General features: G+C 47.8%; 1 protein-coding gene across 2 annotated transcripts; it reads left to right on the forward strand.

The window, feature by feature from the left end:
* Positions 1-1514: 1514 nt before the first annotated feature.
* TAF13 (TATA-box binding protein associated factor 13) lies at positions 1515-12686 on the forward strand. Of its 2 annotated transcripts, XM_085881004.1 has the most exons (5): positions 1515-1664; positions 1776-1836; positions 5012-5090; positions 12058-12155; positions 12351-12686. In XM_085881004.1, the coding sequence occupies exons 2-5, from the start codon at positions 1810-1812 to the stop codon at positions 12519-12521; spliced, it is 375 nt and encodes a 124-aa protein (XP_085737130.1). In that variant the 5' UTR covers positions 1515-1664; positions 1776-1809; the 3' UTR covers positions 12522-12686. The 2 variants fall into 2 exon arrangements, with proteins under 2 accessions (XP_085737130.1, XP_085737119.1); XM_085880993.1 differs by having other exon boundaries at positions 1535-1836.
* The last annotated feature ends 791 nt before the right edge of the window (positions 12687-13477 follow it).

Here is a 13477-nt window from a genome sequence, read left to right on the forward strand (position 1 = left end):
CAACGAAATTTCTTTTAGTAGGTCCACATCCTTCCATTCATTCGCCACACAAAAGTCCTGGTGAGGGTCTGCGATCTCTGTTCTTTCTTGTCGACACATGCCTGGAATGGTCTCCCTGGAAAGTTAGCGGTAGCAGAAACAGAAGATTGGTTTAAACTGGAATTAGACAGGCACCTCAAATCATTGGGGATATGGAGGGGTAACCGACCATACATGATACATGTCATGGACACTGGCTAGGCCTATTTGCAGGATTGCTCGTTAACTTAGGTATGAATGGATTTGAATGATTATGTACGTGTATGGTGATTGTGATGCTTGTTAGTGAGTATATTGTCAAAAGGTGAATGTGCTCGGTGTTTATTTATTCTCTCTAAAAATTAAATGAACTAGAACGTGCCCGTACGTGCAAAAAAACCCAAAAAACTTTCAAACAACCACACAGGCCGTTCCTTCGCTCTCGTAAACGACGACTGGATTGGGGCATTGTGCTTATCGATAAATGCGCATAAGAAATCGAGAAATTATTATAATACAGTAAGTCATCACTATCCGGAAGTCCGTACGTTAATTGTGACGTCATATCAAACGAAGAAGAAGAATTGTGACGTCATAGCACCGTGTCCTGTCATTGGTTTGGTAAATAAATGGCCATAACTTGGGAACCACTTGTCCGATTAATATCAAACCTTAAAAGGCACATCCTCAGGGCCCCAGCAATATACCTGGCAAGTTTCAATGAGTGATTGTCGAGAAACAGCGGTCACAGACAGACACACACACAGAGATTGCTGGAATTATAGATAGATGACACCATGGAAGTTGATAAACTGATACATTGATTCATGTGGTATTCATCGAGCGCAGGCAAAACCCAGGTTGCGCCTTTTCCACAGTACGCACATTGAAATGCATATAAGATTGGAAGGATTATGGCGATTCACGGTGCACGCACAATTGTGTCGACAATGCACAGCCCTTCACTGCACAAACGCCGCCATGTTGCTAGGCCCAATGGATGATTCACCTCAGTCCGCGTTGCGTTATGTTTATGTGAGAAAATGTTCACATCGACTTTGACTTTCAACTCAAAATTAACATTCAATATTCAAGATCTCGCAAGAATTTATCACGCAAGTCAAATAAATCAGTGGGCTTCCCAAGATGGCGCTTGACGGCGACAAATTCGCACCACACATAATCTTTCCAGCCTCAGAAACAGTCCAATGAGTCTAAGCTGAATTGAGAGATGGTGGTCAGTTGGTTAGGCCGAACGGACATAGTATTCCGGTTGAACCATAAGCACCCTCGACTCTGCAAAACGATATCAAAATTAATTAAAGGAATGCGGAAAATATATAAAGTTTAAAAGAACGAGATGGCTCCATTTTCCTGACGACGTGTTTACGCGTGTGGCATATATAGAGCCTCGCTGCTCTGAAAACGCCATTGAAATATAAAAATAGAAGAATAAGAACTAAAACATTAGGCCATGCTTTTGGATCTTCATCGCAGTGAGGTAATCCTCATCCTGATGAAGCAGCACTTATAAGGAAGGAAGGAATAGGAATGTAGATAAGCTCCTGATCTCCTCCCACTTATTCGGTGTCAGTGACAGTCTTCAGCTTCGGGAGGAGGTCGCTCCGTTCGCGCTTATCGTAAATGTAAAGTTTTTTTTGTGTTTTTTTTTTCTTCTCCTCAACGTGTAATTTCAGAAATCTTTTTCGAATTCTCTAATCAAGGTGTTTTTTTTTTGTAATCATTGGGCTGTAAAGGTAGAAATCTCTCCACCTCGTCGTCAAGTTTACAATGGCAGAGGAGGATGATGAGCAAACGGTGAGCACAGACAGCTCGGTTTCTATTCCTGTAACTGAAATGGTGCGTGCCGTGTGTTCAGCAGTTCAGGATAGAACAATTTACAAACGAATCTCACACTCATTGCACTTGTTAACGTTCGCAAGTGCCGGGAAACTGAACAGCCGGCTTAATGTCCAAAGCAGAGGGGGGGGGGATCTTTCATAGTTGATCTAAATTACTATTTGTTCTCGTGACAAACGAAAGATCGACTTCCAAACAAGTACTGACGACAGGACTTATTAAAGGACCATATGACATGTCTTTGTTGTGTATGTACGAGGCCAAAGATCGGCAATTGTTCCCCTTTGCGTACGTAATAAATAGATAACCCCTTACTTTGTATGTATTCTTTTGCAGACTGAACAAGCCTGATCGTATGAGGTAAAGATTTGGAGAATCTGATGAGATGGTTGTAAACCCTCTGGTCTTGCAGTTATTTCGAATCCCACTATGTTTTGTATGAACTTAAGTGATTTATCGCCGCCACCCTGAGCACGGTCAGGTTGTCGGCGACGAAACCGTCTCCCCCACCAGGTTTTCTGGTGAGGAGGGTGTTTGGATATGGACACCCAGCAGGATGAAGAACAAAGCCTGTCAAAAGGTGGAGGAGCTCCTTGTGAGCCAACGGCCATCCATATCTAGTGCCCAACTGTGTCTGCGGACGTCCTCCTGCAGTTGGGTTACTTCTTATTAGGAGGTTGGTGGCAGGATTTGCACTCCGGCCACCGTAAAACCCTTCATTCCGCAAAACATTCGAGAAACAAAAATATCTGAAAACCCACTTTGGTGGGAGTATCTCATGTGCAGCTTCCCTTCTCAGGGCAGCTCACCAGATGACGGGATTGGGGCAAAGCCTTCGGGACCCCCAATATTTGATGATGGGAGGGAAACCACGGGGTACCCTTCCTGGGTCAGATTACAGTAGTGTGTGTCGGGGTAGTGCTGAGGTGTCGTCCACAAGACGGCGGTCTCCTTGGGTTAACCTGAGGCGGTTCCTTCGGGTGTATGCCTGGAATGTCCTTTCCCTAAGAGACGATGATCACCTGTCTCTGTTATCATCTGAGCTCAAGCATTTGGACATCATTATTGCAGCACTCTCTAAGGTTCAGAAACCAGGATAGTGGCAAGACCATGGCGGGTGGTTACACCTACTATTGGTCTGGTCGCTCTGGTGGTTACCATGCCCAAGGAGTTGCTGTAGCTGTGTCCAAGAAGCTGATTCCAATGATTAATTGAGGAAACACCAGTCAACGAGCGTATTATGAGACTAAGGATTCGTCACTCCTTGGGTGTCATTTCCCTGTTCTCTGGAGATGCTCCTACTGAGGCGAGTGATCTCACCGTGAAGGACACATTCTACGCCATGCTCAAGTCTGTGGTTGATTAGTGCCCCAGGCGAGATACTCTTCTAGTCTTGGGGGATTCCAATGCATCGACTGGAACTGATAGGGATGGTTATGAGACATGTGTTGGTCCCCATGGCTCTGGAACTGTGAACCAGAACACCACTAAGTTCTTTGATTTTGCAAGAAGTCATGGACTTAGGGTGGCTGGTTCATGGTTTCAGCATCCACAGGCTCATCGCTGGATTTGGTATTCCAACGCTGGCATGGCAAAGGAGATTGACCATGTGCTTATTGATGGTTGGTGGAGGATGATCCTGAACTGCAGGGTCTACGGAGTGCTCAGTTCCTCAATGCTGACCACAGGCTTATTGTAGCATCTCTGAAGTTGCAGCTTAAATCCAGGACAATTGTACCATCCCAGCCTTGGGAGGTGCTTTGGGAGATCCTGAAGAGTTGTGGAGTGCCTTCAAGACCACCGTCCTTGATGTTTCCGGTGGACGACTTGGAACTCGGCATCGGGCGAAGAAGAATTTTGTGTCTCAGGGGACACTGGATACCATTGACCGGAGTGGCAGCACCAGGCTGAATGGCAGAGCTGAGCTGTTCAGGGAGCTGAGGCGTAAAACTGTACGTGCACTGAGGGTGGACAAGGAGGCCTATGTGTGAGGAATCTGTGAGGGAGTAGAGGATCACCTGTGACCAAGTGATTCTTGTTTTGCTGACGGGGAATTCGCACATTGCATTCCTCCAAGCTTGTCCTTTGGTGTACTGCAGTTAGAAAAGAGGGGTGGTAGGCTCTTGACAGAGGAGTCCGAAGTGAAGCCCCGCTGTGCCGGTTACATTGAGCAGCCATACCAGGCTGATCGACCAGCTGTTGAGTTGGATGTCAAGGGTGTTACAATCCCTATTGTTGACCCTCCAATCAACTGTGGTCCACCTTCGTTTGTGGAGAAACAGGCTGCGGTGAACCGGTTGAAATGGCTAAAGCTCCTGGGATCTGTGGCATCCAGGCTGAACTTCTCAAGGCTGGTGGAAATGCTGTACTCTTGTCGTTGCATGCTGTTCTGTGATCTGCCTGGAACACGGGCATCATCCCAACTGACTGGAAGAGGGGCCTTGCTGTCCCTGTCTGGAAAGGAAAGGGTGATTGCCAAGACTGCAACAACTACCGAGGGGTGACGCTGCTCTCAGTGCTGGGCAAGGTCTTTGCTCGGATAATTCTTGATAGGATTCAGCACCATCTGCTTGAGCACCAGCGTCCAGAGCAGTCAGGCTTTACACCAAAGGGGTCAACAATAGACCGTATCCTTGCTCTTCGGGTCCTCACCGAATGAAGGTGAGAGTTTCGGCAGGGGCTGCTTGCTGCCTATGTTGATCTCTGTAAAGCGTTTGATTCAGTGAATCGGGATGCCCTCCTGAGGATTCTTGGTCTCGTGGGGTGCTACCAAAACTGATCGATCTGATGTCTGAATTGTACTCTGGTACTGAGAGTGCTGTGAGATGTGATGATACCATCTATGGTGATGATATGTGATGATACCATTCGAGACCTTCAGTGGTGGCGGAGGGCGGGTGTTCGAGACCTTCAGTGGTGGCGGAGGGCGGACGTTCGAGACCTTTTAGGGGTGACGGAGGGCTGGCGTTCGAGACCTTTAGGGGTCACCTTTTGAATGACACCTTTTGGTGTCTGGGCTTAGATGTCGATTGTTAGCCAGAACTTCTGTCAAGCTGTGTGTGGTTTTATCAACCCAGGTGTTTGTTTTGATGTTTTTGGTTGTGGGAGGATAATGCAAGGTCTGTTTGAGCAGTTTGAAGAGGAGGTCGAGGATGCAGGAACAAGTTCGGATGCATGCCATGGCAGGAGGAAACGCCATTTTTCCAAGGAGCGTAAGTACAAACACCCTCTCCTCCATGATCAGGTTTGTTTGGGTTTTTGTCCTGTGTTTGACTTTTGATGACTTGGTACCAAGCTCATTCTTTGGCTCAACCCATGACTAATTATAGAGAATTGTTTGAGAGGTTGAATGTTTTGATGGTTTTTTTTTCTTTGAACACCTGAATCAAATGCACAGAAATCAATAATTACTCTCCTCCAGTCCTGTATATATTGGTTCACGAGCGCCAGCCAGAGTGACCACTATATTCGTTATGTCTGTGTGTCTGTGTGTTTGTCTGTCCAGAGCATAACTCCATGGACTTTGATCCGATCTTGATGAAACTTGGTTATGTGTTCGATATCAATGTCTCGTTGTGTTTTCCTGGATGAGGGCGTGGCTACGCCCATTGTGGGTGGAGCCATGCCCAAAAAAATAGCCATTTTTAGGGAGTGGTCGGATTAAAAATCTATTGTTACGGCTGTGGAAATTCGCAAACCACCATTCAGGTCCCGCAGGTGAGATTACTCTAAGTACATGTGTAGTTAGCCCCAAACCCGTTGTTTAGAGGGAATTTATGTGATTCATTCGGGCTGCGACGCTTTGAGAAAGCCGTTTTTTCTGTTCTATCTTTATTTTGAACCGCCATAACCATCAAACCATCACCAAAAACCCTCCACCACCCTCACCTCTCTCCTTTTACGGCCATTCCCGCACCACCTGTGAACACTGAGCGTCGGGCTGTCTTGGGCTCGTCCAAGATACGCACCGAGCCGCGAGTGCAAATAGCGGCCTTTCCGAGGGAGAATTCGGATCAAGAATGCTACACGCCCACTTCTGATCTGTCCAATCAGCAAGCGCGGAGCGGCTTGGCCCCGCCTCCAGGCGCGTCCGTGTGAAATCGAAATATGCAAATTCTAGGATCAGGGGAGGTTCACGCCAACTTTTCCTCCGTCCAATGGGTGAGCATGGCTCCGCCCCTGAGTTCATCCTGATCCGGAAATTTGCATATTGTTTCTCCTGCCGGCCTATAAAACGGCGAGCACCAGGCGAATCAGGCAGAGTCGGTTTTGGTGGCAGAGAGTTTTGGCACAGAGAGAGAGAGAGAGAGAGAGAGAGAGAGAGAGAGAGACAGAGAGAGAGAGAGAGAGAGAGAGAGAGAGAGAGAGAGAGAGAGAGAGAGAGAGAGAGAGAGAGAGAGAGAGAGAGAGAGTTTTGGTAAGAGAGTCATTGAGCAGAGTGTGGCAGCAGCAGAGTGTGGCAGAGAGTGGAGTTGGGTGGCGAAGGCACCGAGTTGGGTTCTGCAGTCGGCTGAGGAGAGTTGGGGGAAGAGGCCAAGGAGCTCAGGTCCGAGGTGAGAAGGTCGGCAACGAGGTCGCGGTGGGAGATCGCTCGTCGCGGGACTCAAGCCAGCCAGCCATTCTCCCTCCCCCAGGGCATCAACAATTCCCCCTTTTCCCCCACGCTGAGATAGTGCAACAAAGGGGGCCCCATTCCCACCCCACTCCAAACGTCGTGCCAACGAAACCCGCGAAGGAGCACGGAGTCGGGGCACAGCCACGCGGCCACGTCTGCGGCTCGTCCGCCAACGCGTCACGAAGACGCGGCTAGGACCGACCCGGTCTCGCGGACCTGGCCGCTCCTTCAGGTCCCGTGCACATATTGGCCTACAGGCCCGTCTGCCCCCTTGTCTCTGAGGGTGGCTTCTTTCCTTTGCTTTTGAGTAAATGTGTGTTGGCGCCGTGTCTTGTAAAGTAGAACTGTGTAAGTGTTGCCGTGTGTACGCGTATTCGGTTGTAACTCTGCATCGTTGTTTCTTTTGTTTTACTGCTATAGGTGCATTTTGACTGTTTGGCTGTATATGTGTGCTCTCCGTGTGTCACGTAATAAATGTGCATTGTGTGAACTGTTTTCCCGTTTCGCTTCGTCTTTTCTTTATTGACCCTACATCCTGCTTCACGTAAAGGGTTCGTGGTGGGCTTAATACTCCCGATAATTAATCGGAACCGTCGAGGCCGATGATAACACCGCTCGGTTATCCCGATAGCACGGAACGGACCGCTTAAGCGGTTCGTGTCCGGAGTCGGCCTGCGGCGAGGTACGATCGCCCGGTCGACCATCCGCGCAGGTACTTAGGTAGATCGAATTTGGCGAGCGACCCTATCCTGCGCGGGTGGGCAATTGGCACAGTCGTGGTGGGGTGAAACCCCCACCCGTGACTAGCTCCTGGCGTTGTTCCGGTGGGCAAGGCGGCTGCCATTCGAGTCGAGCGGCCGATCGCACGCCGGCGGGCGCGAATTCGCAACACTATCTTCTCCTTGGGAATTGATTGAATGCAATGGGTTCTTCGGTATTTTAATCGCAAACTGAATGATCTAAAACTTGTCGTTGTCCGATTTTTTTTTCATTTTCGTCCCAATTTTCGTCAAAAACTTAGAAAATTGCGAATTTTGACATTAAAATCATATGACCGCCCAAACTTTGAGAGCTGGGATGACAATTTTTTTTATGCATAATCTTGAGGTCATTCACCACCGAAAGTCTTGAAACCATTTTGCTCGATGTCGAACACCTTGCCCGTGGTGCCCCCTTCAAGTTTGTTTTACGCTGATTTCATCAAAGTATGGAAAATAAAAATCCGAGGAGTGCGAAATGCCACATAGCCTATATGACGTTATATTGTTCCTGGAATGTTCCGGAGGAAGTTTTGCACCAAAGGTCATAATCCTTGACCTTTGACCTTTAAAGACACAAAGGTCAAATTTTCAAAGTTGTGGGAATCGAACCGGGTTTTCGACCTTCTTCGACGAACTAACTCCAATAAGCTATAGCACGTATCCTGTTTCCTCATTTTAATGTCCACAGCATTGTTTTGTGACCTTTAAAGGTTATGCAAAGGTCAAATTTTGAAAGTTGTTGAACGAAACTGGCTTTTCGACATTTTGCAGCTAATAATCTATTCAAGGGTGTTACAATCCCTGTTCCGAATCCTCCAATCAACTGTGGTCCACCTTCACTTGTGGAAGCACGGGCTGCGGTGAAACGGTTGAAACTCGGTAAAGCTCCAGGGATCTGTGGCATCCATGCTGAACTTCTCAAGGCTGGTGGAAATGCTGCACTCATGTCGTTGCATGCAGTTTTGTGCTCTGCCTGGAACACAGGCATCATCCCAACTGATTGGAAGAGGGGCCTTGTTGTCCCTCTCTGGAAAGGGAAGGGTGATCTCGAAGACTGCAACAACAACTGAGGGGTGACGCTGTTCTCGGTGCCGGGAAAGGTCTCTGCTCGGATAATACTTGATAGGGTTCGCCACCATCTGCTAGAGCACCAGTGTCCAGAGCAGTCAGGCTTTACACCAAAGAGGTCAACGATTGACCGTATCCTTGCTCTTCGGGTCCTCACCGAACGCAGACGAGAGTTTCGGCAGGGGCTGCTTGCAGCCTATGTTGATCTCTGCAAAGCGTTTGATTCAGTGAATCGGGATGCTCTCTGGAGGATTCTTGGTCTTTGTGGGGTGCTACCAAAACTGATCGAACTGATGTCTGAACTCTACTCTGGGACTGAGAGTGCTGTGAAATGTGGTGGTACCATCTCTGACTTATTTCCAGTTGTTACTGGAGTTCGTCAGGGGGTGTGTACTGGCCCCCACACTTTTCAGCACTTGGATGGACTGGATTCGAGGGAGGATGTCGGAGAGATCAAGCCGCAGTGCATCATTTGTGAATGTGAAGATCTCGGACCTTGATTTTGCAGATGATGCAGTCATCTTTGCGGAGACTTTAGATATCCTTTTTGGGGCCCTCGAGTTGCTGAATGAGGAGTCTGAGCCGCCGGAATTACGGGTTTCTTTGGTCAAAACAAAGATCCAGGCTTTCAATGACATCTTTGATGTTGCTGTCCTGTCTGTGTCTGTCTGTGGTGAGGATGTTGAGGTCGTAGAGAGATTAATTTACCTTGGCAGTGATAATCATGTCTCTGCTGGCTGTGAGTCAGAGGTCAATCGATGTCTGGGTCAGGCCTGGGGAGTCATGGATTCACTGGATCATTGGGTGTGGCGCTGCCGGTACCTGTGCGGGAGGACGAAAGTCCGAGTTCAGGTCCTTGGTGCTTCCAGTCTTGCTCTATGGATGCGAGACTTGGACTCTGACCATGGATCTGAGACGGAGACTTAATTCCTTTGGTACCAGGTCTCTTCAGAGAATCCTTGGCTATCGCTGGTCGCATTTTGTGTCCAATGAGCGGTTGCTGGGGGAGACTCGGATGAGATTTGTTACCTGCATAGTTCGTGAGCGTCAATTGCGGCTGTATGGACATGTGGCTCGTTTTCCTGACGCTGATCCTGCTCACCATATTCTCTCAGCAAGGGAGTCTCGTGAGTGGAGGAGGCCAATGGGCCGACCACGTGCCTCGTGGTTGCAGCAGGTTGACCGGCATCTCAAGGAGATGGGGATGGGCCTGGCATCTGCCAGGGGGATGGCCAGACGGAGGCCCCTGGAGTACTTGTGAAAAGTGGACGCAGCGACGCGCTGTTCTGGCACATGCTCCCATACCTGACCTGAACCTGTCACCCGTATCGCATCATGTTGATCATTTTTATAACTTGGTCAAAAATTATCACATTGTCTCATCCTTGACTTCTGAAACAATCTACATCGTCAAATACTGCTCGTGAACGATTGTCGTCTTCAGACTTGTCACAATACATATTTCACACACCACACACACACACACACACACACACACACACACACACACACACACACACACACACACACACACACACACACACACACACACACACACACACACACACACACACACACACACTGTGAAAAGTATGTGGACACCCCTTCTAATTTGTGGCTTCAGTTATTTCAGCCACACTCATTGCTGACAGGTGTATACAATCGAGCACACAGCCATGCAATCTCCATGGACAAACATTGGCAGTGGAATGGGCCGTACTGAAGACCTCGGTGACTTTCAATGTGGCACTATCATAGGATGCCACCTTTCCAACAAGTCATTTCATCAATTTTTGCCCTGCTAGAGCTGCCCCGGTCAACTGTAAGTGCTGTTATTGTGAAGTGGAAACATCTTGGAGCAACAACAGCTCAGCTGCGATGTGGTAGGCCACACAAGGTCACAGAATGGGACCGCCGACCGCTGAAGTGCATAGCGCAGAAAAATCGTCTATTGGTTGCATCACTCACCACCGAGTTCCAAACTGCTTCTGGAAGCAATGTCAACACAAACACTGTTCGTTGAGAGCTTCAGGAAATGGGTTTCCATGGCTGAGCAGCTGCACACAAGCCTACGATCACCATGCACAATGCCAAGCGTTGGTTGGAGTGGTGTAAAGCTCACCGCCATTGGAATCTGGAGCAGTGGAAACGTGTTCTTTGGAGTGATGAATCACGCTTCACCAACTGGCTGTCCGACGAACAAACCTGGATTTGCTGGATGCCAGGAGAACGCCACCTGGCCGAATGCATTAAAAAAAAAAATACATTGTCGAAGTCCGTATGAGAGCTAACACAACACACAACGAGGGGGGGGGGGGCAGGAGACAAGAGAGAAGGACGAAACAATGAGGAACAGGAACATTAGGAGATCTGTGGAAGGGAGAGGGATGGGGCGGGGAACACGGGGTATACAAGATGGACACCACAGGGACTTTCAGGAGGGAAGGCAGGGAATTTGAAGAAGGTGGGTTTGGGGTGGATTAACTGGGGTAGAAAAGATCGAGAATTTGGATGGGGGAAGATAGGTGGTGGTGAACGGCTGTTTTGAAGGCTTGGAGGGAAGAATGGGATTGAAGAGTGTGTGAGTTTATTCCAAAGGTGGGGAAAAATAGGAATGAAAGAGTGAAGATGAGCAGTGATTCGTGATTTTGGTAGTTTTTCCAGAAGGGGTTTGCTGGCGGACCCTGAGCAGGGCTGCAGAAATATGGTGTGGGCAAATCGCAGACAGAACAGGTGGGGGGGGGGGGTGAGACCGGAGAGGAGACGGTAGAAGACGGAAAGACCACCGATCTGCCTGAGGTGAGAGAACGAGAGGCCCAAAGACTCAGCCTCATCGTGGGAGATACCAATGATCCAAAATGCCTTGGTTTCCACAGTGTGAAGCTGAGAAAGGTGAGAGGCAGGAGCACCAGCTCAGAGGGGAGAGCAGTACTCCATCGGGCTGTGGATGAAAGCTTTGTATGTGGTCAGGAGCTCAGGTGGGCCAAGGAAGGACTTTGCACGACACTGCACGGCATAGTGCCAACTGGTAAGTTTGGTGGAGGAGGAATAATGGTCTGGGGCTGTTTTCATGGTTCAGGTGAGGCCCTTGGCTCTCGTGAAGGGAAATATGAATGTTATAGCATACAATGATGTTCCAGATTCTGTGCTTCCAACTTTGTGGCAACAGTTTGGAGAAGGCCCTTTCCTGTTTCAGCATGACAATGCTCCCGTGCACAAAACGAGGTGCATACAAAAATGGCTTGTCGAGATCGGTATGGAAGAACTTGACTGGTCTGCACAGAGCCCTGACCTCAATCCCATCGAACACCTTTGGGATGAATTGGAACGTCGACAGCGAGTCAGACCTAATTGCCCAACGTCAGTGCCCAACCTCACAAATGGTCTTGTGGCTGAATGGAAGCAAATCCCTGCAGCAATGTTCCAACATCGAGTTATTATATTTATATATATTTGTATATTTATATATTTATTTATATTTACATGCATATAAATATAATGTGTGTATTTATATGCCTGGCTTTGGGGCAAAGAGAGAGTGGAGACTCTCAAGCTGGGCCCTGGTAACAGCTACAATTGTTTGTGTTTTCTTGGGGTTCATCACCGTGTCGACCGGAGTTGTGCTCTGCCATTGTTTCACACCATTTCACTTGGCCTTGCAGATTTTTCCAAACAACAAAATGTCCGTAGCCCACTTTTCCTCTCATTGACATTTCTTCCTCCCTCCTCATGCAGTGCGTTGTATGATGTACGGCTTTGGAGATGATCAAAATCCTTACACCGAGTCCGTGGATATCCTGGAAGATCTGGTAATAGAGTTCATCACAGAAATGGTGAGTCGTGGAGAGGTCGGCTGTCACACTCTTTAATTAAGGTGTGTGTTTTTTTATGACTGAGCTCATTGGTGGTGCCTTGCAGAAGGTTATCAATAATTTCTAAAATGCACATCATTTGTCACCTTATCCTGCATCCGTGTGGCGGAGCGTTGTGTAATCGGTCCACATGTGTGTGCGTGCTCCCACGAACAGACGCACAAGGCTTTGGCGGTGGGGCGTCCGGGACGCGTGCAGGTCGAAGATATAATTTTCCTGATCCGCAAACAACCGCGCAAGTTTGCACGTGTGAAGGACCTGCTCACCATGAATGAAGAACTGAAGAAGGCAAGGAAGGCCTTTGATGAGGCAAATTATGGCTCTTGAGGAGAGGAAGATCGTTCTCATTTGCTCTGCTGTTGTACTTGCTTTGTTTGACACCTGGTATGGGTGCCTCCATTCCACTGTACACATTGGAGTTTTATGGGTGAGACTTTTTTTTATATGTTGCTGCAGTGAGAAAAGGTTAATAAAAACTTTCATTGATGATGATTTATGGAGTTTTTTTTGTGAGGGTGAAAAAGATTTAGTATTGTTATTTTTTAATTTTTTTGTTGCATCCATGATCGAGGCTCATCGATGAGCTAGAGCAAAATGGAATGGAAAGGGAGAAACACCAACAGCAAAATAGAAATGAGAGTGAGATCAAGGGGAAGGAAAGAAGGACACATGGGGGTGAAGAATTTGCACACAAGCTGAATGAAACGGCAAGATGAGGAAGATGACCGCAGGAACTAAATGAAAGGAACAAACCAACTGACAAACTAGAGGAGGTGGAGGAGGGGAACTGCAATAACCTCAAAAAAGTAGTGCAGTAGATGAAGTGGATTTTTGGTTTGTCATGGGATGAACTCTTCCAGTTATTTATACAATCGGTGGACATTATGGACCTTTACAGAACCGATTTACTGAAGGCTGTAAAGTGATCACTCCATTACGCCGAAATCACGTGACAAATGACATGAATTTTTTTCTGTGGACCATTTTATCCCTAGACGACCCTCAAACATTTTCATATTGATTGGATGTGGCGTTCTTCAAATGCAATGATGTCATAACAAAGGCACCCATGGTGTCATTAAAAATTCACAGTTATTCCCCATGAGTACTTGACGTGTGCGCCAAGTTTCACTTTTTTCCTTGTTGCGGTTTCAGAGATACAGAGGTCCAAAGTTTTTCAGTTTTTGCAACATGGCTGCCACAACACATGACATACGAGTCATAATTATGATTAACACATTCTCCATGAGTAGTTGCACTTAAGGTGAAAATTTTGTCTCAAT

This window comes from Eptatretus burgeri, chromosome 1 (genome assembly GCF_056783735.1).
Source record: "Eptatretus burgeri isolate ZD-2024b chromosome 1, Ebu_testis_v1, whole genome shotgun sequence".
Classification (NCBI taxonomy): Eukaryota; Metazoa; Chordata; class Myxini; order Myxiniformes; family Myxinidae; genus Eptatretus; species Eptatretus burgeri.